A 25,608-nucleotide genomic window follows, 5' to 3' on the forward strand; every position below is an offset into this window, starting at 1 on the left:
AACATACCTTACTAGCATTAACATTAATCACATGACCTAAGGTCCTGCGACACTATATACGCACATAAATATACAATTAATGATACACACAAACATCACAAAACTAAAGAAGGAAAAGGTGACTAGGGGCTATCCCACCAGGAGGACCCAACCGAAATGGAGTAACTCTGGCTTTGGGGACCACCATACAAGGTACGGTATACCATATGGTACCGGGATACCACAAATGCCTTATAAAGGAACTGTAAAGCTGGCCATTATATAGGTATGAAATAGCCAACCATTAAAGGGGTGCTCTGCTGCTCAGCGTTTGTAACAAACTGTTCTGAATGCTGGAGCCGACGCCGGGAGCTTGTGACGTCATAGCCCCGCCCCCTCATGATGTCACGCCCCACCCCCTCAATGCAAGTCTATGGGAGGGGGCATGACGGCTGTTTCTAAATATATTTATATTTCTCTCTGCTGGATGTACCTCTTAGGATAGGGGTAGGAAGGTTCACCAGGATGTACTAGAGTAGTGGTCTTCAACCTGCGGACCTCCAGATGTTGCAAAACTACAACTCCCAGCATGCCCGGACAGCCGTTGGCTGTCCGGGCATGCTGGGAGTTGTAGTTTTGCAACATCTGGAGGTCTGCAGGTTGAAGACCACTATTCTAGAGACTTCACACAGTAGTAGGCCTTCTTGCAGACCTTCTCCAAAGTAGATTCAGCACTGGACAGAACTGACCTAACCGGGGAGGCTGGCATAGGCCAAAAGTTTACTTAACCCCTTAAGGACACATGACATTCTCATACGTCTCCATTTCCGAGTCCTTAAGGACACATGACGTATGAGAACGTCATGTGTTTTACCGGCCCCCCGCAACCATCTGGAGCGGAGCCGGTCCCCGATGCCTGCTGAAATCGTTCAGCAGACATCGGGGCATATCGCCCAGGGGGGTCATTATGACCCCCCATGTCGGCGATGGCCGCAGATCGCTGGACAATTCAGTCCAGCGATCTGCGGCGGATTCCGGGTCAATCGGGTCTACAGTGACCCGGTGACCCGGAATTATTGGCTGATCGGGGCCGTCAGAGACGGCCCCGATCAGCCAGAGCCAGCAGGGGTGAGGTGGCACTGGTGCCACCTCACGATCGCCCTGATTCGTCGGCCGGATTACCGGCCGACCAATCAGGGCGCCTGCTGCGGGTGTCACTCCCGCAACCCGCTCCGCCCCTCTTCCGGAGGACGTGAGCGGGTGCGGGACGTGCACCCCGGGTGCTGGGGACCCCGATCCCCGGCGCCCCTGTTGGGATCGGGGCCCCAGGAGCAGCGGCGGCGGCGGAGACGACAAGGGACTGACCTGGTGCGGCGAGGATCGTTGGAGGTGAGTGACAGCCTCCTGCTGTTGCTTAGCAACAGCTCCCAGCATGCAAAAAGGGCATGCTGGGAGCTGTAGTTATGCAACAGCAGGAGGCAGACCACCACAACTCCCAGCATGCCCTTATGGGCATGCTGGGACTTGTAGTTTTGCAACAGCTGGAGGCACATTCTTTCTATGGAAAAGTGTACCTTCAGCTGTTGTGTAACTACAACTCCCAGCTTGCACAATCAGCTAAAGTGCATGCTGGGAGTTGTAGTAGTGCATCTGGTGGTTGCATAACTACAACTCCCAGCATGCCCGTTGGCTGTCGGTGACTGCTGAGAGTTGTAGTTTTGCAACAGCTGAAGGCACACTGAGTTAAGTAGTAAACCAGTGTGTCTCCAGCTATTGCATAACTACAATCCCCAGCATCCCCAGCCAAAGTAGTATGCCTCCAGCTGTTGCATAACTACAACACCCAGCATGCCCTTCCGCTGTCCGTACATGCTGGGGGTTGTAGCTTTTGCAACAGCTGAAGGCACACTGGTTGCAAAACACTGAGTTTGTTACCAAACTCGGTGTTTCACAACCAGTGTGCCTCCAGCTGTTGCAAAACTACAACTCCCAGCATGCACTGATAGACCGTACATGCTGGGAGTTGTAGTTTTGCAACAGCTGGATGTTCCCCCCCCAATGTGAACGTACAGGGTACACTCACATGGGCGGAGGATTACGGTTAGTATCCGGCTGCAAGTTTGAGGTGCGGCAAAATTTCTGCAGCAGCTCAAACTGCCAGCGAGAAACTACTGTGAACCCCCCGCCCGTGTGACTGTACCCTAAAAACACTACACTACACTAACACACAATAAAATAAAAAGTAAAAAACACTACATATACACATACCCCTACACAGCCCCCCTCCCCTCCCCAATAAAAATGAAAATGTCTGGTACGCCACTGTTTCCAAAACGGAGCCTCCAGCGGTTGCAAAACTACAACTCCCAGCATGCACTGATAGACCGTACATGCTGAGAGTTGTAGTTTTGCAACAGCTGGATTTCCCCCCCCCCCCAATGTGAACGTACAGGGTACACTCACATGGGCGGAGGATTACAGTAAGTATCCGGCTGCAAGTTTGAGCTGCGTCAAATTTTCTGCCGTAGCTCAAACTGCCAGCGAGAAACTACTGTGAACCCCCCGCCCGTGCGACTGTACCCTAAAAACGCTACACTACACTAACACAAAATAAAATAAAAAGTAAAAAACACTACATATACACATACCCCTATACAACCCCCCTCCCCAATAAAAATTAAAAACGTCTGGTACGCCACTGTTTCCAAAACGGAGCCTCCAGCTGTTGCAAAACAACTACTCCCAGTATTGCCAGATAGCCGTTGACTGTCCAGGCATGCTGGGAGTTTTACAACAGCTGGAGGCACCCTGTTTGGGAATCACTGGCGTAGAATACCCCTATGTCCACCCCTATGCAAGTCCCTAATTTAGGCCTCAAATGCGCATGGCGCTCTCACTTTGGAGCCCTGTCGTATTTCAAGGCAACAGTTTAGGGCCACATATGGGGTATCGCCGTACTCGGGAGAAATTGGGCTTCAAATTTTGGGGGGTATTTTCTGCTATTACCCTTTTAAAAAATGTAAAATTTTTGGGAAAACAAGCATTTTAGGTAAAAAAAATATATATTTTTTTACATATGCAAAAGTCGTGAAACACCTGTAGGGTATTAAGGTTCAAATTACCCCTTGTTACGTTCCCCAAGGGGTCTAGTTTCCAAAATGGTATGCCATGTGGTTTTTTTTTGCTGTCCTGGCACCATAGGGGGTTCCTAAATGCGGCATGCCCCCAGAGCAAAATTCGCTTTCAAAAAGCCAAATGTGACTCCTTCTCTTCTGAGACCTGTAGTGCGCCAGCAGAGCACTTTTCACACCCATATGGGGTGTTTTCTGAATCGGGAGAAATTGTGCTTCAAATTTTGGGGGGTATTTTCTGCTATTACCCTTTTTAAAATTGTAAAAATTTTGGGAAACCAAGCATTTTAGGTAAAAAAAAAATTTTTTTTTTACATATGCAAAAGTCGTGAAACACCTGTAGGGCATTAAGGTTCACTTTACACCTTGTTACGTTCCCCGAGGGGTCTAGTTTCCAAAATGCTATGCCATGTGTTTTTTTTTTGCTGTTCTGGCACCATAGGGGCTTCCTAAATGCGGCATGCCCCCAGAGCAAAATTTGCTTTCAAAAAGCCAAATGTGACTCCTTCTCTTCTGAGACCTGTAGTGCACCAGCAGAGCACTTTTCACCCCCATGCGAGGTGTTTTCTGTATCGAGAGAAATTGGGCTTCAAATTTTGGGGGGTATTTTCTGCTATTACCCTTTTTAAAAATGTTAAATTTTTGGGAAACCAAGCATTTTAGGTAAAAAAAATATATATTTTTTTTACATATGCAAAAGTCGTGAATCACCTGTGGGGTATTAAGGTTCACTTTACCCCTTGTTACGTTCCCTGAGGGGTCTAGTTTCCAAAATGGTATGCCATGTGTTTTTTTTTGCTGTCCTGGCACCATAGGGGCTTCCTAAATGCGGCATGCCCCCCAAAAACCATTTGTCGCTCCTTCCCTTCTGAGCCCTCTACTGCGCCCGACGAACAATTAACATAGACATATGAGGTATGTGCTTACTCGAGAGAAATTGGGTTTCAAATACAAGTAAAAATTTTCTCCTTTTTATCCCTTGCAAAAATTCAAAAATTGGGTCTACTAGAACATGCGAGTGTAAAAAATGAAGATTTTGAATTTTCTCCTTCCCTTTGCTGCTATTCCTGTGAAACACCTAAAGGGTTAATACACTTACTGAATGTTTTTTTGAATACTTTAGGGGGTGTAGTTTTTATAATGGGGTCTTTTATGGGGTATTTCTAATATGAAGACCCTTCAAATCCACTTCAAACCTGAACTGGTCCCTGAAAAATAGTGAGTTTGAAAATTTTGTGAAAAATTTCAAAATTGCTACTGAACTTTGAAGCCCTCTGGTGTCTTCCAAAAGTAAAAACTCATAAATTTTATGATGCAAACATAAAGTAGGCATATTGTATATGTGAACCCAAAAAAAATATATTTTGAATATCCATTTTCCTTACAAGCAGAGAGCTTCAAAGTTAGAAAAATGCAAAATTTTCATTTTTTTCATCAAATTTTGGGATTTTTCACCAAGAAAGGATGCAAGTTACCATTAAATTTTACCACTAAGTTAAAGTAGAATATGTCACGAAAAAACAATCTCGGAATCAGAATGATAACTAAAAGCATTCCAGAGTTATTAATGTTTAAAGTGACAGTGGTCAGAATTGCAAAAAACGCTCCGGTCCTTAAGGTATAAAATGGCCTGGTCCTTAAGGGGTTAAAGGGGTTATCCAGGACAAAAAAATGTTTTTTATATATATCAACTGGCTCCAGAATGTTAAACAGATTTGTAAATTACTTCTATTAAAAAGTCTTAATCTTTTCAGTACTTATGAGCTGCTGAAGTTGAGTTGTTCGTTTCTGTCTAAGTGCTCTCTGATAACACCTGTCTCGGGAACTGTCCAGTTTAGAAGCAAATCCCCATAGCAAACCTCTTCTACTCTGTGCAGTTCCCGAGACAAGCAGAGATGTCAGCACAGGGAACTGTTGCCAGACAGAAAACAACAACTCAACTTCAGCAGCTGATAATTATTGAAAGGATTAAGATTTTTTTTAAATAGAAGTAATTTACAAAATCTGTTTAACTTTCTGGAGCCAGTTGATATAAGAAAAAAAGTTTTTTCCTGGAATACCCCTTTAAGCCCCTCCCCCGCTCTAGAATGTTTCCAATGAAAATATATGGGCCTTGGTATTAGGTGTACTGTACTGGATAACCCTTTGCTCACCTAGAAAAAGGTAATATATGTCCTAACAATTACAGTATGTAAAATATTATGAAGACAGTACAAAAGAACAAAGGGCATAAAACAGATAAGAGTAAAGCAGGTTAAGCCAATGCCACAACCAATAAAGTCACTGCATGGTGGGACACTGCAATTGCGTTCTACTGTGACCCCCCGCAATCTCCTGTCTGGTGCCGCGGCTCTCCCCGCGCACGGTACACCGCTCGTGTATCTCCTTCACAGACGACACAGCTCCATGTACGGGGAGAGCCGGGGCACTGGGCAAGAGATTGTCGGGGTCCCAGCGGTCAAACCTCGATCAGTGATCAGACACTTATCCCTTATCCTGTGGGTGGAGATAAGTTGTTAAAGGGGTATTCCAGGAAAAAACTTAATTTTTTTTAATCAACTGGCTCCAGAAAGTTAAACAGATTTGTAATTATCTAAGCTGCTGAGGAAAGGACTGAGGAAAGTCCAGAAACGCGTCCAGCGACCCCCATATACTATTACAGAGACCACTATATTTGTACCTGTATACACGAGTCACCACTGCACCTTCAGAACCTCTTGGACAGATATCTGTCAATCACCTCTTTAAACAGCGCGCGCTTTTGGAACCACGAGCGCGCTACCTGGGACTTCATTGTGGGAGGCAGTAGAATCGCTGCAGTCCCCGGCTACATTGCCCACCGCTGTATCACACCAGGAGAAGGCCGAGTCTCCAGCGGGGTGCCCGCACGGCCTTACAGCAGAGAGCAGTATATTGGAACCCAGCGCTGCCAGCTATTAGTGAAGCGGGAGATCCCAGTATATACAATTTACCGGCAAACAGCACCGGTAAATTGGTAAATGGACCGGTGAGCATATGTACACTATCACCAAGTGCTATTTTTCCATATTCTTTATGCAGTACTAAGCGCTATAAGAACATTCTATGGAATTCTAATAGAGACTGTTATCTGAAGGTCAGTGAAGCTGACTCTGTCATTCCTATTGAATTGCTACATTATACAGAAGTGATCATTACAAAGGAGATACTGTAGCAAGGATACTGTATATACTGTAGCAAGGAGTATATACTAAGACATTCACCTCCTTTGAGACATTGTGAATTATTGGAACTAGTGTTCTGCTATTGGACTTGAAAGGAGAAAACTCCTATTAATCTTGAACTGATTGACATCCGTTTCCCCTAGCAACTGAATGCACTTTATTGTCATTTATTGATATTTTGACAGTTATTATATTTTATTTGGTCTCAGTAATTATAATATTAATAATATTTTATAATTGTGGTTTATATATTAGATTTTTATTTCTATTTATTGTTCCTGTTGGCACACAAGGGCCCTGTGAGCCACAGGTAGCATATCACGCATTTGTATTGTCATTTTTAAAGGGGTACTTTATACAAAGGATAGGGGATAAGATGTCAGATCACCGCGGTCCCGCTGCTGGGGAGCCCCGGGATCCCCGCTTCAGCACTGCGCTATCATTACAGCACAGAGCGAGTTCGCTCTGCACGTAATGATGGGCGATACAGGGGACGGAGCAGCGTGATGTCACAGCTCCGCCCCTCGTGACGTCACGGACCGCCCCTTTCAATACAAGACTATGGGAGGGGGCGTGGCGGTCGTCACGCCCCTTGCCATAGACTTGCATTAAGGGGATGGGCCGTGATGTCATGAGGGGCGGAGCCATGACATCACGCTGCTCCGTCCCCTGTATCGCCCGTCATTACGCACAGAGCTGTAATGATAGCGCAGTGCCGCAGCGGGGATCCCAGGGCTCCCCAGCAGCGGGACCGCGGTGTTCTGACATCTTATCCCCCTTTGGATAGGGGATAACATGTCTAGGGGCGGAGTACCCCTTTAATCAATTAATAAATATTTGTACCCATATCCTAGACCTTGAGCCCCAATAATTTACCAGATTTGTAAATTACTTCTATTAAAAAAATCTTAATCCTTTCAATAATTATCAGCTGCTGAAGTTGAGTTGTTGTTTTCTCTCTGGAAACAGTGCTCTCTGCTGACATCTCTGCTTGTCTCGGGAACTGCACAGAGTAGAAGAGGTTTGCTATGGGGATTTGCTTTTAAACTGGGCGGTTCCCGAGACAGGTGTCATCAGAGAGTATTTAGACAGAAAACAACAACTCAACTTCAGCAACTCATAAGTACTGAAAGGATTAAGATTTTTTTTTATAGAAGTAATTTACAAATCTGATATATGAAAAAAAGGTTTTTCCTGGATAACCCCTTTAAGTATTGGCACTCCCCTTTAACTTGGAGGCACAGTTCCTTCTTAAAAGAGAACTCAACTTATCACCTATCCACAACGCGGGGGGGGGGGGGGGGGGGGGGGGGGTGGGGGCAGCGCTCAGACCCCCCAGAGATCAGCTACTTATCCTGTGGATAGGGGATACATTTTTGTTGTTGTCAGATTTCTCCTTTAACCCCTTAAGGACTCAGGGTTTTTCCATTTTTGCACTTTCGTTTTTTCCTCCTTACCTATTAAAAATCATAACCCTTTCAATTTTTCACCTAAAAATCCATATTATGGCTTATTTTTTATGCCACCAATTCTACTTTGCAGTGACATTAGTCATTTTACCCAAAAATCTACGGCGAAACGGAAAAAAAATTCATTGTGTGACAAAATTGAAGAACTGGATGTGAGGATGGGATATGAAGACAAGATACGAGGACGGGATATAAGGACAGGATATGAGGACGGACTATGAGGACGGGATATAAGGACGGGATATAAGGACGGACTATGAGGACGGGATATAAGGACGGGATATAAGGACAGGATATGAGGACGGGATATGAGGACGGGATATGAGGACAGGATATGAGGACGGGATATAAGGACAGGATATGAGGACGGACTATGAGGACGGGATATAAGGACGGGATATAAGGACAGGATATGAGGACGGGATATGAGGACGGGATATGAGGACAGGATGTGAGGACGGGATATGAGGGCGGGATATAAGGACGGGATATGAGGTCGGGATATGAGGACGGGATATGAGGACGAGATATGAGGACGAGATATGAGGACAGGATGTGAGGACGGGATATGAGGTCGGGATATGAGGACAGGATGTGAGGACGGAATATGAGGACGGGATACGAGGACGGGATACGAGGACGGAATATGAGGACACGATATGAGGACGGAATATGAGGACAGGATATGAGGACGGGATATGAGGACAGGGTATAAGGACAGGATATGAGGACAGGATATAAGGACAGGATATAAGGATGGGATATAAGGACGGGATATAAGGACAGGATATGAGGACAGGATATGAGGACAGGATATAAGGACAGGATATAAGGATGGGATATAAGGACAGGATATGAGGACAGGATATGAGGACAGGATATAAGGACAGGATATGAGGACGGGATGTGAGGACGGAATATGAGGACGGGATATGAGGGCGGGATATAAGGACGGGATACGAGGACGGAATATGAGGACACGATACGAGGACGGAATATGAGGACAGGATATGAGGACGGGATATGAGGACGGGATATAAGGACAGGATATGAGGACGGGATATGAGGACGGGATATAAGGACGGGATATAAGGACAGGATATGAGGACAGGATATGAGGACAGGATATAAGGACAGGATATGAGGACAGGATATGAGGACAGGATATGAGGACAGGATATGAGGACGGGATATAAGGACGGGATATAAGGACAGGATATGAGGACAGGATATGAGGACGGGATATAAGGACAGGATATGAGGACGGACTATGAGGACGGGATATAAGGACAGGATATGAGGACGGACTATGAGGACGGGATATAAGGACGGGATATAAGGACAGGATATGAGGACAGGATATGAGGATGGGATATAAGGACGGGATATAAGGACAGGATATGAGGACAGGATATAAGGACAGGATATAAGGACAGGACATAGGGACAGGATATGAGGATGGGATATAAGGACAGGATATAAGGACAGGATATAAGGACAGGATATGAGGACAGGATATGAGGACAGGATATAAGGATGGGATATGAGGAGAGGATATGAGGAGAAGATACGAAGACGGGATATTAGAACTGGATCTATGGACGGGATGTGAGAATGGAATATGAGAACAAGATACGAGGATTGGATTTGAGGACGGGATATGAGGACTGGATGTCAGGACAGGATATGAGGACAGGATACAAGGACTGGATACGAGGACAAAATATGAGGACAAGATATGAGGACGGGATATAAGGACAGGATATGAGGACGGGGTATGAGGACTGATGTGAGGACAGGATATGATGACTGGATGTGAGGACGGGATATGAGGACGGGATATGAGGACGGGGTATGAGGACTGATGTGAGGACAGGATATGATGACTGGATGTGAGGACGGGATATGAGGACGGGATATGAGGACGGGGTATGAGGACTGATGTGAGGACAGGATATGATGACTGGATGTGAGGACGGGATATGAGGAGGGGATATGAGGACGGGATATGAGGACGAGATATGAGTTCGGGATATAAGGACGGGATATGAGGTCAGGAGATGAGGACGGGATATGAGGACAGGATATGGGTCGGGACATGAGTTCGGGATATAAGGACGGGATATGAGGTCCGGAGATAATGATGGGATATGAGGATGAGATATGGGTTGGGATATAAGGACAGGATTTGAGGTTGAGATATGAGGTTGGGATATGAGGAGGAGATATCAGGGCATTATATGAGGACAGGAGCCTCATTGTTGCTTTTTCTCTCCCAAAAGGTTTAGGTAATAGGACCGAGCATTTATAAAATGTTCCATGATCGTATAATGTGTCTCCTCAAACCCCCTCCACAGGTGTCCAAATACAGATTCCTACCTATATACAGGTCAACACTGCACTGGGAAGATCTCAAAGACGGTCCTATATGTAAGTGTTGGAGTCCCCATTGGGGTGCTGCTCATCCTCCTGGTTGTTTTGGGAATTTTCTGCTGGAGAAAGAAGAACAAAGCTCCAGAACCTGAGCAGGAACCATATTATTCTACAATTGTGATTATAGGTGAAATCACTTTCTCCTCATGGTTATGTTTAATACATTAGAAAACGCATCAAAACTGCACATTCTGTAAACTGACCTCAACCCAATTATGAGTCTAATCAGTTCACCTGGGTGACCTCCAGCACCAGCAGCCTAATTAGATAACCAGGTGCAGTGATCAGACTCCACCCCCCACTCTGCAAAGCAGGAGGATTTATGGGAAATGTAGGCAGCATGAAAATCAGTTTTGTTCCCATGCCTGCCACATCAGCTAAAACAAGTAAGCACAATCCCTACACAAGAACCTCTGCATTATTCTCTAATAATAGCCTGTGCTGCGCTACAGACTCTGCAGGCAGTATTACCCAAAATATGTTGCCTGCACTGGCTCCCCAGATGGTATCCACACATGATAGGCTTAGATACACCAACTCAGTAGTAAAAGGATTAGATCCATTCTCCTGGCAACAGGTTAACCCTCTGCTGACCGAGCCCTGAGAATACACTGCAGGGTTAACCCTCTGCTGACCGAGCCCTGAGTATACACAGGTTAACCCTCTGCTGACTGATCCCCAAGTATACACTGCAGGTTAACCCTCTGCTGACTGAGCCCTGAGTATACACAGGTTAACCCTCTGCTGACCGAACCCAGAGTATACACTGCAGGTTAACCCTCTGCTGACTGAGCCCTGAGTATACACTGCAGGTTAACCCTCTGCTGACTGAGCCCTGAGTATACACGGCAGGTTAACCCTCTACTGACTGATCCCCAAGTATACACGGCAGGTTAACCCTTTGCTGACTGAGCCCTGAGCATATACGGCAGGTTAACCCTCTGCTGACCGAACCCTGAGAATACACTGCAGGTTAACCCTCTGCTGACTGAGCCCTGAGTATACACGGCAGGTTAACCCTCTCCTGACCAAACCCTGAGTATACACGGCAGGTTAACCCTCTGCTGACTGATCCCCAAGTATACACGGCAGGTTAACCCTTTGCTGAATGAGCCCTGAGCATATACGGCAGGTTAACCATCTGCTGACCGAGCCCTGAGTATACATGGCAGGTTAACCCTCTGCTGACTGAGCCCTGAGTATACATGGCAGGTTAACCCTCTACTGACTGATCCCCAAGTATACACAGCAGGTTAACCCTTTGCTGACTGAGCCCTGAGCATATACGGCAGGTTAACCCTCTGCTGACCGAACCCTGAGAATACACTGCAGGTTAACCCTCTGCTGACTGAGCCCTGAGTATACACTGCAGGTTAACCCTCTGCTGACTGAGCCCTTAGTATACACGGCAGGTTAACCCTCTACTGACTGATCCCCAAGTATACACGGCAGGTTAACCCTTTGCTGACTGAGCCCTGAGCATATACGGCAGGTTAACCCTCTGCTGACCGAACCCTGAGAATACACTGCAGGTTAACCCTCTGCTGACTGAGCCCTGAGTATACACGGCAGGTTAACCCTCTCCTGACCAAACCCTGAGTATACACGGCAGGTTAACCCTCTGCTGACTGATCCCCAAGTATACACGGCAGGTTAACCCTTTGCTGAATGAGCCCTGAGCATATACGGCAGGTTAACCATCTGCTGACCGAGCCCTGAGTATACATGGCAGGTTAACCCTCTGCTGACCGAGCCCTGAGTATACATGGCAGGTTAACCCTCTACTGACTGATCCCCAAGTATACACGGCAGGTTAACCCTTTGCTGACTGAGCCCTGAGCATATACGGCAGGTTAACCCTCTGCTGACCGAACCCTGAGAATACACTGCAGGTTAACCCTCTGCTGACTGAGCCCTGAGTATACACGGCAGGTTAACCCTCTGCTGACTGATCCCCGAGTATACACGGCAGGTTAACCCTCTCCTGACCAAACCCTGAGTATACATGGCAGGTTAACCCTCTGCTGACTGATCCCCAAGTATACACGGCAGGTTAACCCTTTGCTGAATGAGCCCTGAGCATATACGGCAGGTTAACCATCTGCTGACCGAGCCCTGAGTATACATGGCAGGTTAACCCTCTGCTGACTGATCCCCGAGTATACACAGCAGGTTAACCCTCTGCTGACTGATCTCCGAGTATACACTGCAGGTTAACCCTCTGCTGACTGATCTCCGAGTATACACAGCAGGTTAACCCTCTGCTGACTAAACCCTGAGTATACACAGCAGGTTAACCCTCTGCTGACTGATCCCCGAGTATACATTGCAGGTTAACCCTCTGCTGACTGATCCCCGAGTATACACTGCAGGTTAACCCTCTGTTGACTGAGCCCTGAGTATACACAGCAGGATAACCCTCTGCTGACTGATCCCCGAGTATACACTGCAGGTTACCCCTCGTTTGACTGAGCCCTGAGTATACACTGCAGGTTAACCCTCTGTTGACTGAGCCCTGAGTATACACTGCAGGTTAACCCTCTGTTGACTGATCCCCGAGTATACACTGCAGGTTAACCCTCTGTTGACTGAGCCCTGAGTATACACTGCAGGTTAACCCTCTGTTGACTGAGCCCTGAGTATACACTGCAGGTTAACCCTCTGCTGACTGATCCCCGAGTATACACTGCAGGTTAACCCTCTGTTGACTGAGCCCTGAGTATACACAGCAGGATAACCCTCTGCTGACTGATCCCTGAGTATACACAGCAGTTTAACCCTCTGCTGGCCGAGCCATGGTGTTTCTATATAAAGTCTACACAGCTCAGGTAGACATGACTCCCACTTCCTGCTTTCCGCAGGTAACTTGTTCCTCCGATATAACAATAGGTGGTTCCTAAGTCACTGAAAGTTCCTGGTAAATACACCAGATGTGACCATGAAGACACCAGTCTGCCACGCTCTGCTGTCTGCGCTGCTTTTCTCCTACATTGCAGGTAGGTTAGATCTCCGCTGTAGGGTCCAAATGGGACTCATGGGCCTTAACTCTTTCAGGACCGGGCCATAACTCACTTTTTTGCATTGTAACCTATTTAATAGTTCAGACATTTAAGCATGCGTGGTACCAAATATGTTTTTTTTCCCACAATTTTATATTGGAAAAATGGGAAAAGGGGGGGAGGGGTGACTTGAAATGCTATGATGGTGGAATTCTTTTTATATTTCCTTTTTTTTCCTTTTTTTTCCACTTTTTAAATCCCCCCTAGGGGACTTCTACAAAAAATCATTGGATTACTTATTAAATTTAATGCATTTCTAAATGTACTAAAAGTAGTTATCCCCTAGATGACATAGGGTGTTCCTGTAGGCCAGTGGTCCCCAAACTGTGGCCCTCCAGATGTTGCAAAACTACAACTCCCAGCATGCCTGGACAGCCAACGGCTGTCCAGGCATGCTGGGAATTGTAGTTTTGCAACATCTGGAGGGCCACAGTTTGAGGACCACTGCTGTAGGCCCTGGAGCATTTAGTGTTTATAGAGCTGCACTTACCCCACAGGTGGTGAGTGATGGCTGCCAATGTCTTTCATTAACCATTTACACACCAGGATCAATGTCGATCATGGCATCTAAAGGAAGAAAAGACAGGTTTGGGGTGCTCATTGGAACCCAGTAGCACAATCGTGGGGGTCCGATGAGTTAAAATGAAGACCCTTTTACCCATCCTCCTGGAGACCAATTGTTGCTCCTGTGATAGAGAACCAGACTGTATCAGTAGAGCGTAGATCTCCAAGAACAATGCTATGCTATAGCAGAGCATTGTACAGTGAATGTAATACAATGTTTCCTATGGGAACTTAAAAAGTGAAAATAAATTTTAAAATAAGTTTTTTTTTTTCTAAATTATATAAAAGCCTCACCCTTAATACAAATTGAAATGACACCCCCTTTTTCCATGTTGCAATAAAAAAAATAATAAATATGTGGTATCGCAGCGAGCATAAAATATAATGTTTATGATCCCGCAGGTAAACGGCGTAAAAGTAAAAAAAAAAAATATATACAAAAATAACTCCGGAAATGCTGATTTTTGGTCACATCACATGATTCACAAGAGAAAAAAAGATAAAAAGTGATAAAAAAAAAAAGTCTCAGCAAACTAGAAATGGTACCGATAAAAACTACAGATACGGTAAAATATGTGTTGTAGAGGTCAGAAAGGGACAATTTTTAGCATGATGGGGGGAGATTTATCAAAACCTGTATAGAAGAAGAGTGGTGCAGTTGCCCATAGCAACCAATCAGATCGCTTCTTTCATTTTCCACAGAACTCTTTAAAAATGAACGCAGTGATCTGATTGGTTGCTATGGGCAACAGCACAGCTCTTCCTCTACACAGGTTTGTAGTTTTGCAACAGCTGGAGGTCCTCGTACAACTGGTCGGACTGGTCGGACATGATCAGTCATGCATGCACCATGTTGACAGAGTAAATTCGTTTGTCATTTCTCAGTAAGGCCGAGTTTACAGAGCGGAAAGCACAGGCTGACATTCTGCACATTGGAATCATCCGGCGGGCGCTAGGACCCCTCGGAAATGCGTCTTTTCATGGACGGCAATGCATTTCTGAGCAGAATCGGCAAAAAGAATAGACAAGTCTATTGTTTCTGCAGACCCCGGAATCAGGATTTCTGCCGTGTGCACAGTGCAGCAGAATCCCGTTAAAATCAATGGGATTCTGCTGCAGCAGAATGTCCGTGCGGAATGTTCCGGTGGAATTCTGTACCAACATCCGACATGTGAACAAACCCTAATGCTATGCTCACATGGTGAAATGTCTGCACATAAAATTTCCGTGTGGACATTCCACTGACATCGAAGCGCCGGCATTCTTGCCGGCGCTTCGATGTCAGTGGAATGTCCACACGGACCACTCAGAAATGCCCCGTCTCGTAGACTGCAGTGCATTTCCTTGCAGAGTCTGCAGAAAGAATAGACATAACTATTCTTTCTACGGATGACGGAATCTAAATTTCCATGTGCTATGTGAACAGTGCAACAAAATCCCACTGAAGTCAATGGGATTCTGCTGCAGCAGAATGTTCGTGCAGATCTCCGCACCGACATTCCGCCGTGTAAACATACCCTAATACTCACAGGAGTTCTGCATCCTGACGGGTCTGGGGACTGGTGGACACTGGTGAGGTGAGTCTCTATTTGTAGTCTGGATTTGTAGATACAGTGGGGCAAAAAAGTATTTCATCAGCCACCACTTATAAAGATGAGAGGCTGTAATTTCCATCATAGGTTATAACCGCAACTATGAGAGACAGAATGAGGAAAAAAATCCATAAAATCACATTGTCTGATTTTTAAAGCATTTATTTGCAAATTATGGTGGGAAATAAGTATTTGGTCAATAACAAAAGTTAATCTCAATACTTATATACCCTTTGTTGGCAATGACAGAGGTCAAACGTTTTTTGTAATCTTCGCAAGGTTTTCACACACTGTTGCTGGTATTTTGGCCCATTCCTCCATGCAGATCTCCTCTAGAGCAGTGATGTTTTGGGGCTGTCTCTGGGCAACACAGACTTTCAACTCCCTCCAAAGGTTTTCCATGGGGTTGAGATCTGGAGACTGGCTAGGTTACTCCAGAACCTTGAAATGCTTCTTATGAAGCCACTCCTTCGTTGCCCGGGCAGTGTGTTTGGGATCATTGTCATGCTGAAAGACCCAGCCACGCTTCATCTTCAATACCCTTGCTGATGGAAGGAGGTTTTCACTCAAAATCTCACGATACATGGCCCCATTCATTCTTTCCTTTACACGGATCAGTCGTCCTGGTCCCTTAGCAGAAAAACAGCCCCAAATCATGATGTTTCCACCCCCATGCTTCACAGTAGGTATGGTGTTCTTTGGATGCAACTCGGCATTCTTTCTCCTCCAAACACGACGAGTTGAGTTTTTACCAAAAAGTTCTACTTTGGTTTCATCTGACCATATGAAATTCGCACAATCCTCTTCTGGATCATCCAAATGCTCTTTAGCAAACTTCAGAAGGGCCTGGGCATGTACTGGCTTAAGCAGGGGGACACTTCTGGCACTGCATGATTTGAGTCCCTGGTGGCGTAGTGTGTTACTGATGGTAGCCTTTGTTACTTTGGTCCCAGCTCTCTGCAGGTCATTCACAAGGTCCCCCGTGTGGTTCCGGGATTTTTGCTCACCGTTCTTGTGAACATTTTGACACCACAGGGTGAGATCTTGCATGGAGCCCCAGATCGAGGGAGATTATCAGTGGTTCTTGTATGTCTTCCATTTTCTAATAATTGCTCCCACAGTGGTTTTCTTCACACCAAGCTGCTTGACTATTGCAGATTCAGTCTTCCCAGCCTGGTGCAGGTCTACAATTTTCTTTCTGGTGTCCTCCAACAGCTCTTTGCAACAGCAACTTGCAAAGACACGCTAGGCCTGAAAACCTACCAGCCTCAGCGGAACTAAACCGTGAGTTCTAAACTCCCCCCGCTAATGCTAGCGTGACTACTGGACTGCAACTAAATCCCCTAAATCCAGTGGAACAGCGAATAATACCTCAAAGACTCTAAATTGCTAAAGTCCCAACCTTTGTCAATCTCCAAAGAAAGCTTGCATGTATAGAAACTGTTCCGGTTATGAAGCTTGCATAAAATTTTCAGTAAAAGTTACAACTGTTTCAGAAAACTCTCCGATTGTGGACATTTCATTATTATCTACCTCCCTATCGCTCTTGGAAAGGGTGGCGGTAGGACAAGCACTACTGAGGAGCCCTCACCCTGGCGTCACGAATAGCAAGGGTTAACAAGCACCCTTTAGTCACCGCACAGCTACACTCCCCATACCCAACTACCCCAGGCTATCACATCTTTTATACAGGTGCCATTAATACAGGTAACGAGTGGAGGACAGAGGAGACTGTTAAAAGAATTAGTTACAGGTCTGTGAGAGCCAGAAATCTTACTTGTTTGTAGGTGACCAAATACTTATTTTCTACCATAATTAGCAAATTAATTCTTTAAAAATCAGACAATGTGATTTTATGGATTTTTGTTTCTCATTCTGTCTCTCATAGCTGAGATATACCTATGATGAAAATTACAGCCTCTCTCATCTTTATAAGCGGGAGAACTTGCACAATTGGTGGCTGACTAAATACTTTTTTGTCCCACTATAGAAACCACAGAGGGTCCATGTGGGGCTGTGAAATTGTCACAGATTTGTTGCAGTTCCACAACGGACCCAATGTTGGATAATTTCTTTTTTCCGCTTACGCAGCACATTTTACCTACGTATAAGAATACACCTGAATATTTGTAAAACATTGCACAGATTTTTTGTGCAGAATTTTTCCCCATATCTGCTGTAAAATCTACCAATTAAGAATGAAAGAAATAAAATAAAATTATACAAAGCTAAAAAATAAAAAACACGATCACCTCCCCTTCCCCCAACACATTTAGAAAAGAAGGGACAGTGGCAAACTTTTCACTCATCTGTTTATAATTTGTAACATTCCACTCTGTGCTAAGGAGACTGGGTTTTCATTGGATCTGGATAGAACGATCAGTAAAGTTTCCAGTTGTTCCTACATTACACAAGTATTCAGAGTTATCATTCCTACACTATGGAGAACTCTCCTTTGACAGAAGATTGCTTGGGTTTGTTGTGCTCATCAGAATCCAGTAGCACAATCGCGGGGGTCCGATGAATTAAAATGGCGGCTGGAAGCCTCTTACCCATCCTCCTGCAGACGGATCGTCGCTCCTGTGATACAGAGCCAGAGGGTATCAGTAGAGCATCGATCTCCCTGTACAATGCTATGCAATAGGGATAGCATTGTACAGTAAATGTAATACAATGATTGCATATAATAATCCCTATGGGGACTTAAAAAGTGTAAAATAAATCATTTTAAAAAAGTTGTTTTTTTTAAAGGGGTACTCCGGTGCTCCAGCATTCAAAACATTTTGTTCAGAACGCTCGGAGACTAAGACCGTGACATCACGGCCACAGCAGCAGGAACCTGCCATTTGTTTAGAACGATGGGTGCTGCGGAGATCGCGGGGGGCCCCAGCAGCAGGACCCCTGCGATCAGACATCTTGTCCCCTATACTTGGGATAGGGGATAAAATGTCTAGCAGTGGAGCACCCCTTTAAATATATAAAAGCCTCATCCCTAATAAAATTAAAATCACACCCCATTTTCCATGTTGCAAAAAATTAATAAAAAACATAAATAAAAAAATAAACGTGGTATCGCGGTGTGAAGAAATGTCCGTATCTACAGAATAAAGTACAAAGTACAATTGGTGACTGGTTCTGATTGGGGAAGAAAGGGTTAGTTACCACTATGAGTTAAAAAAACTTAAAAAAAAAACATTACATTGACAAATAAACAACTGGAAAATGCTGCTTGTGCTGCATGGTCAGCTGGAGCATTCTATTCCAGCTATAATACATTATCACGAAGAGACATACAAGGAACAGTATAGTATAGGTACAGTGCAATGCAATATTATTTTTGTGTGCTGTATAAGCAATCTAACAATTGCTGTACAAAACGCCTAGGAGGACTAAAAAAAAAAAAAAAAAAAAATTTTTTACAATTTTAATAAAATAAAAAATTTTATCGTCCCCGAGTCCCCATGTATTTATTTTTTTAAATCTAAGCAACAACAAAAAAAAAGTCAAAATTATTATTATTATTATTTAAAAAAAAAAAAAAAAAATAACATTATTAATCTTGCATGGTAAACGCTATATATATATATATATATATATATATATATATTTCCCTGGTCATGTGAAAAACATTTCAAAAAATGCTATCTACCCCAAAATGCTACCAATATAAAAAATTGCGAAAAACTTTCAAGAGATGAAAAAATATTAGAAGTGAGAAGATAAGTTCTTATAATATAAATTACATTCATTTGCAATTTTTCCTTCATATTTTATTGTCTTCCCAGCCCAGTGTCAGAACGGGGGCTACAAGGCCAAGGGATGTATCTGCCCCCGTTCTTTTTATGGACCATTATGTGAATTCTTTGTAGATGGGATTCCAACTGGTAAGTGTCAGTAATAATGATGTAATATGTAATAGATCTCACCCTACATCAGTGTTTCCCAACCAGGGTGCCTCCAGCTGTTGCAAAACTACAATTCCCAGCATGCTCAGACAGCCTTTGGCTGGGAGTTGTAGTTTTGCACCAGCTGGAGGCACCCTGGTTGGGAAACACTGATTTACATTTATCATAGGGGAGACTTTAGTGCAAATAATTTTTTCTATGGAATCTTTGGTCCTTCAGAGTTGTTTAGGATCTTGACATTTTCTCATTGGATGACCTCACTCCATTAGCCCCGCCTACCCTTCTAGGGTGTATGAAAAGGAATTGTTGGAAAAAAAAAATTCTTAAAAGGTATTGTCCACTTTAGAAAATCTATTTCCACCTATTTAGAAAATTCACTTTAAAGGGTTACTCCGGTGGAATTTTTTTATTTTTTTTTAAATCAACTGGTGCCAGAAAGTGAAACAGATTTGTAAATTACTTCTATTAAAAATATTTACCCTTCCAGTACTTTTTAGTAGCTAAATTACTTTCTTTTTTAATTTATTTTTTGTCGTGTCCACAGTGCTCTCTGCTGACACCTAATGCCGGTATCACGAACTGTTCAGAGCAAGAGAAAATCCCCATTGCAAACCTATGCTGCTCTGGACAGTTACTGACACGGGCAGAGGTGTCAGCAGAGAGCACTGTGGACAAGACAAAAAAGAAATTCAAAAAGAAAAGAATTTCCTCTGTAGCATACAGCTGCTAAAAAGTACTGGAAGTGTTAAGATTTTTTAGTAGAAGTCATTTACAAATCTGTTTAACTTTCTGCCACCAGTTGATTTAAAACATTTTTGTTTCCACCGTAGTACCCCTTTAATAACAATCTGTCATCAAATCTTTTCCAGCTACACCCCTGAAGAGGTGGCTGGTGCCACAAAACACGTAGGGGAGGGAAACCTTTTATGTCCACAATGTTTAGCATTCTGTAGATGCCAGATCCAGTGACTCTCTGCTGAGAGTAAGATTTATACTAGTGGAATGTGAGCTGTCTTTTTAACACACCTTTTTTCATTTGGAATCACATTTATTTAAAGTATATCAATAAAAGTAATGTTTTAATATAATCAGAACTGATAGGGAGGGGTTTATAATAAGGGGATTGTGTACTCCATGTCCCAAATTCTTGGTAAGCTCAGGGTTTGATTTGTTAGTTGTGCATACATATTGTACACAGGAACTATAGTTGGAAACAGGGCTCGGCTTCCAGCTGACTGTCAATTAAGCAGAGACAGGGGCGAGGAGGCGTTCCTTACTTGCACCAAAGAATAAAAGCATTTTATAGGTTATGGAAGTACAGACAGATATATGAAAGGTACCATGCGTCTCCTTGTCCCATCTGTCTTCAATTCCATAATGTAGAAAAATGTTTCTATTCTCTAGTGCAAGAGGCGTTCCCAAGCCCCTGAAGTGCACCTAGAATGCTCCTATCCCTGACCCCACTTGATTGACAGTCAGCTGGAAGCCAAACCCTGTTTCCAAATTCTGTCCCTGCGTACAATATTTATGCACCACTCAAGAACATGATTTAAAAACAGGGCTCGGCTCCCCTAATTGTATTTATGGCACCTGTGTTGTAAGTCAGATTGAGGTGGTCCAACAAAGTGCATTATGGGCATGAAACAGCTGTCAGAACCATTGGTCCCTTAGCTTCTCTTGTGTTGTCTCTCCCCCGTTTAATACATATATATGTATGCACCACTCAGGAACAAGATTTGGAAACAGGGCTCGGCTTCCAGATGACTGTCAATTAAGCAGGGACAGAAATGGGAGGAGGACAGCTGACAGATACCCCTTAAATTAGGATGGGGGGAGGGTCTCCTGTTTAGCACCCTCCTGATATAAACCAGGGGCCTTTTCTAAACACTGTTCATGTGTTTTTTACTCATTTCTGAAGTTAAATCAGTGGAAACCTCCGTAAGGGTGAAAATGCAAATCACCAACTGGAACCTTACTGAACGTGTGACTGATCCCCAGACTGAGAACTTTAAGAAATTCGAAGAAAATTTTAAAGCTGAGGTGAGAATATATGGTCACACCCTAAATAATATATGGTTTGTTCTTATAGCTGGGGCATGTATCCTGCCTAAAGGGAATGCATCAGATGAAACATAATCTATTTTCTAATACAGTATGTTTCTATATTCTGTTTTCAATATTGCTGACATTTTGCCTGAGCTACTTTTAACAGCAATTTGAGATATGCTTTACAGCAAACAACAATAAACTAGAGGGCACCCTATTCACTTCTATGGGAGAGTGTTCTAGGCATTCTCTGTGACCTGTGCAAAGTTCATTGTGCAGAGAGGGGAGCTGTAATCATCACTTACTGTGACAGTTCAGAGCAGGATAGGTTTGCTATAGGGATTTGCTTCTACTCTGGACAGTTCCTGACATGGACAGAGGTGTCAGCAGAGAGCACTGTGGTCAGACAGAAAGGAAATTCAAAAAGAAAAGAAGGAGCATAGAACAGCTAATAAGTACTGGAAGGATTAAGGTTTTTAAATAGAAGTAATTTACAAATCTGTTTAACTTTCTGGCACCAGTTGATTAAAAAAAAAAATGTTTTTCAGTGGAGTACCCCTTTAAGGCATACACAATGCTCCCTATGACAGTCACAGTGTTCAGTTGATATCCACAATGTCTCCCATGACAGCCACAGTGCCCTATTAGAAGCCATAATACTCCCCATGACAGCCACAGTGCCCTATTAGAAGCCATAATACTCCCCATGACAGCCACAATACCTCTTATTCGAGACATAAAGCCTCCTGCACCAAACTCCTTGCCACAGTGAATTGATCCTTCCCCCAGTGGCCCCTATAAACACAACACTGTAATGTATGCTAAATACAATGCTTATAATTCTAGACACGATTTCCCCTACGTCAGACTCCATGCAATCCATGACAGCTACAATAGCCCAAAATGCTTATTCTAGACACAATGCCCACTAATGTTACCCCCCTGCCTGTAGTATAGACCAGAACTGTGTTGGTTACTACTGAGACCGGTCAACAGAATCACCTATAAGCTCAGCACTCAGCAGAATTGAGAATGCAGCTCTGGAAGGATAAGGTAATATAGTAATGTTCCTGTGTGATTCTGAATACTCATTATATCGTATGAAATCTTATTTTAGATGAAAAACGTCTATTCGAAAGTCCCTAACTACACGGATACTAAGATCCTTTCGGTGATGTGAGTATTCCCAGTTTATTGGTTGTACCCTGGTGACGTTCTATTTGCTTTCTATGGAGCATTTAGGGCCTTTGATGTCAACATAACTTCGGCAAAGTCCGGAAAGTCAATTGGTGGATCATTGTCGAAGGAAAATTCCCATAGCAATGTAGACATAAGAAGAACGAAGAGAAAAGACGGCAAATTCCTATAGCATTGTAGACATAAGAAGAACGGAGAGACAAGACGGCACTCGCCAATCAGTGGGGTACTTTTATCTTTCAATAGTGAACATACAGCGGCAGGTCAGACAGACAGCGGGAGACGCTTTGGGGCGACCGTTTCGTGCATGATGACGCACTTCCTCTAGCCGACACACAAAACGGTCATCCTGATGCGTCTCCTGCGGTCTGCCAGACTCCCTGACCTGCCACTGAATGTTCACTATTGAAAGATAAAAGTACCCCACTGATTGGTGAGTGCCGTCTTGTCTCTCCGTTCTTCTGCATTCAAGTCCTTACACTCATCAGACTAAGCACCATCTTTTAGGGGACAGTTCCAGTGCCGGTGCGGCATCTTCTGCTCCTGCCGAAGCGTGGTATCCTATCCACATATTGCAAGCTGCAGCAGTGCTAGTGAGCTGCTTACTTCTCTATGTATTATTGTAGACATAAGTTGACTATAAAAAAATGACATCTTGGCCCCTACCCCCTACCCCCTACAACCACCATCATACATTGCATCTCTTGGTATGGAAGAGGCCACGCGTTTGGTAAGCATGGACATCTCCACCTAGGTAGCCAACAAGCTGGAAAAAAAAACCCTTGCTCTCTTCTAGGACAAATGGTGTCACGGTGGATCATGACGTTATTACCAAAATAAAATTCAGGGGAGACAGGTTCTTGGCTCAGAAGTACCATAAGATCTTCCAACAAGTGAAAACAAGACTTGAGAATCTTAAGAAACAGAACTGCACAAGCAAGGGAAATACCAGTAAGTCTCAAGGAGGTCTCAGTGACATATACTATAATATGAACAGACATACAAGCAGATGATGTCCTCATTCAACCCCTTTTCTCTTACAGCCTCCTTGTGTGTTGGAGACTCCATCACCGTCACGCCTATACATCCACCAAGTGGACATGGTAAGGGATAGCTGATCTTCGATGCCGTTTCTCTTCTTGGGTTGTTATTATATTTTCATATTCATATCATTTACTTCTTTTTTCCACAGATTTCTGTAGGTCGATAGTCCCAGTAGGATTTAGTGACTTTTACTCTTCATACTTCAGTTCTGAGGGTCTAAACTGTGTATCTCCTTGTCATAAAAAGTCCCCAAACTACCTGAAATGTAGAGGAGGTAGATGTCGACTGAGCAGGACCGGCCCTCAGTGCTTGTGAGTATGACCATTGTTATCTACAGCTGGCTATGTCGCTCAGTTAGGGATCTAAATGGTCAGGTATTGTTCACAAAAGTCTAGAGCACTAGACAGTAAGTATTGGGGTACCTTGCCAATGGACACCAGGGGCAACAATCCTTGGACACAGACACTAAAAAATGACACTAAATCAATGGACACCTTGAGAACTGGGAACCTATCCACTGGTCACAATGGGTCTGGGACACCACCACTTGATACTAGAGATTGAGGCACCATCTAGGTACCATGGACAGGGGGCAGCAACTATTGGAGATAAGTGGCTGGAGCACCTTACCATTGGACACCATAGACAAAAGAAAACAACTAATTGGTGTAAGAACCCGAAGGGTTAATCTGCAAGGAGGTCTTGTATCTTCAATTTCTGGCATATTTGACCCATTTTCTCCGCTCTCTGACTCTTCTCCTTTTTCTGTGATTTGGCATTTCTGTAGTCTCTTGGTACTGACTCGGAGTGTGGACTGTGACCTGTTGTGTGTGTTTGTTTAGGCAGTTTATTTTCTTGACATTTTACTCCCTGCACTTATTCAGGCAGGGACTGTCACCGTGGTTGTGGACCCGTCACCTAGGGTGGGTACGCAAGTAGGCAGGGCAAGTGGGAGTGGGTGAGTTTAGGGCTTCACTCTTCCCTGCCCATATGTGAGAATTGGTAAGCAAGAGAGTCTAGAGAATCCAACTACAAGATACCATGAATAAGGGGCAACAATCAAAGGACAATAGAGACTAGAACACCTAACCACTGGACATTATGGGGAAGGATTAACAACCACTGGGCACGAGAGACTTATACTAAGTCAACAGACATTAGAGACTGGGACACCCACCATAAAGAGAAACACTGAGACACTAGAGATCAGCACTGAATCACTAGACTCTAAGTAATGAGACATCTAACCACTGGACACCATGGGTGAAAGACAAACAACACTGGATACCAGAGAAAGATGCTACAGCATTATCAGATACGGACTAGGGCATACAACCACTAGACACTATGGACAAAATGCAACAATCAGTGGACACTAGAGGCTAGATTGTCTTATGGCTGGACACCATGGACAAGAGACAACAACCCATGGATTCAAGAGATTGACGTTAACTCCCTAGACACTAGGGACTAAGCCACCTAACTACTAGACACCACAGGCAAAGGACAGAAACCATTGGGATCTAGAGACTAACTCTATTATTTAAAGGTACTGAGGCACCCAACCACTAGACAGGGAGTAACAACTACTGGACATTAGAGACAGACTAGAGACTGGGATCCCAACCAGTATATAACATGGACAAGGGACCACAACCACTGCACACTGGCCACATTATTGTGTCTAAGTTCCTGTCATTCACATTGGGATTGAATGGACGAGTAAGGTTCATGTTTGGCAGACACTATATTCATATTTCTCCTTGCCACGGTCATGTGACTGGGGGACCAGGGTCGCCCATTATAGAGTTTATGGGGTTGCAATTGTTAGAATTTCTCCAATTTAGAGTTATCATGGTAGATAGGTAAAAAATGTTTACAGCTGAAGTTAGCCTTTCAGGTTGTTCAACTAGATACTACAGGGTGGGCCATTTATATGGATACACCTAAATAAAATGGGAATGGTTGGTGATATTAACTTCCTGT

At 44.1% G+C, this 25,608-nt stretch overlaps 2 protein-coding genes across 2 annotated transcripts in view; both read left to right on the forward strand.

Moving 5' to 3' along the window:
• On the forward strand, positions 1–23,937 carry LOC130367326 (mucin-3B-like). Its single transcript, XM_056569735.1, has 9 exons — positions 1–192; positions 10,140–10,342; positions 13,105–13,211; positions 19,216–19,314; positions 21,254–21,375; positions 22,499–22,557; positions 23,375–23,529; positions 23,622–23,681; positions 23,771–23,937. Exons 3-9 carry the CDS (start codon positions 13,154–13,156, stop codon positions 23,935–23,937), a joined length of 720 nt encoding a protein of 239 aa, XP_056425710.1. The 5' UTR covers positions 1–192; positions 10,140–10,342; positions 13,105–13,153.
• Positions 23,776–25,608, forward strand: part of SERPINE1 (serpin family E member 1) — a 170,854-nt gene continuing 169,021 nt past the window's right edge. Inside the window, exon 1 of the mRNA XM_056570159.1 lies at positions 23,776–23,933. The gene's annotated coding sequence lies outside the window, so the exon portion shown is untranslated. The remainder of the gene's footprint in view (positions 23,934–25,608) is intronic.

The sequence above is a fragment of the Hyla sarda genome, chromosome 4, assembly GCF_029499605.1.
Source record: "Hyla sarda isolate aHylSar1 chromosome 4, aHylSar1.hap1, whole genome shotgun sequence".
In the NCBI taxonomy this organism is placed as follows: Eukaryota; Metazoa; Chordata; class Amphibia; order Anura; family Hylidae; genus Hyla; species Hyla sarda.

What these genes read in the sequence shown, in the direction of transcription:
- LOC130367326 (XM_056569735.1), top strand. Translation starts at nt 13,154, where the DNA reads ATGAAGACACCAGTCTGCCACGCTCTGCTGTCTGCGCTGCTTTTCTCC. An exon ending in AAGAAAATTTTAAAGCTGAG is followed by an intron (nt 21,376 to 22,498) that starts GTGAGAATATAT and finishes ATCTTATTTTAG; the next exon opens with ATGAAAAACGTCTATTCGAA. An exon ending in ACTAAGATCCTTTCGGTGAT is followed by an intron (nt 22,558 to 23,374) that starts GTGAGTATTCCC and finishes GCTCTCTTCTAG; the next exon opens with GACAAATGGTGTCACGGTGG.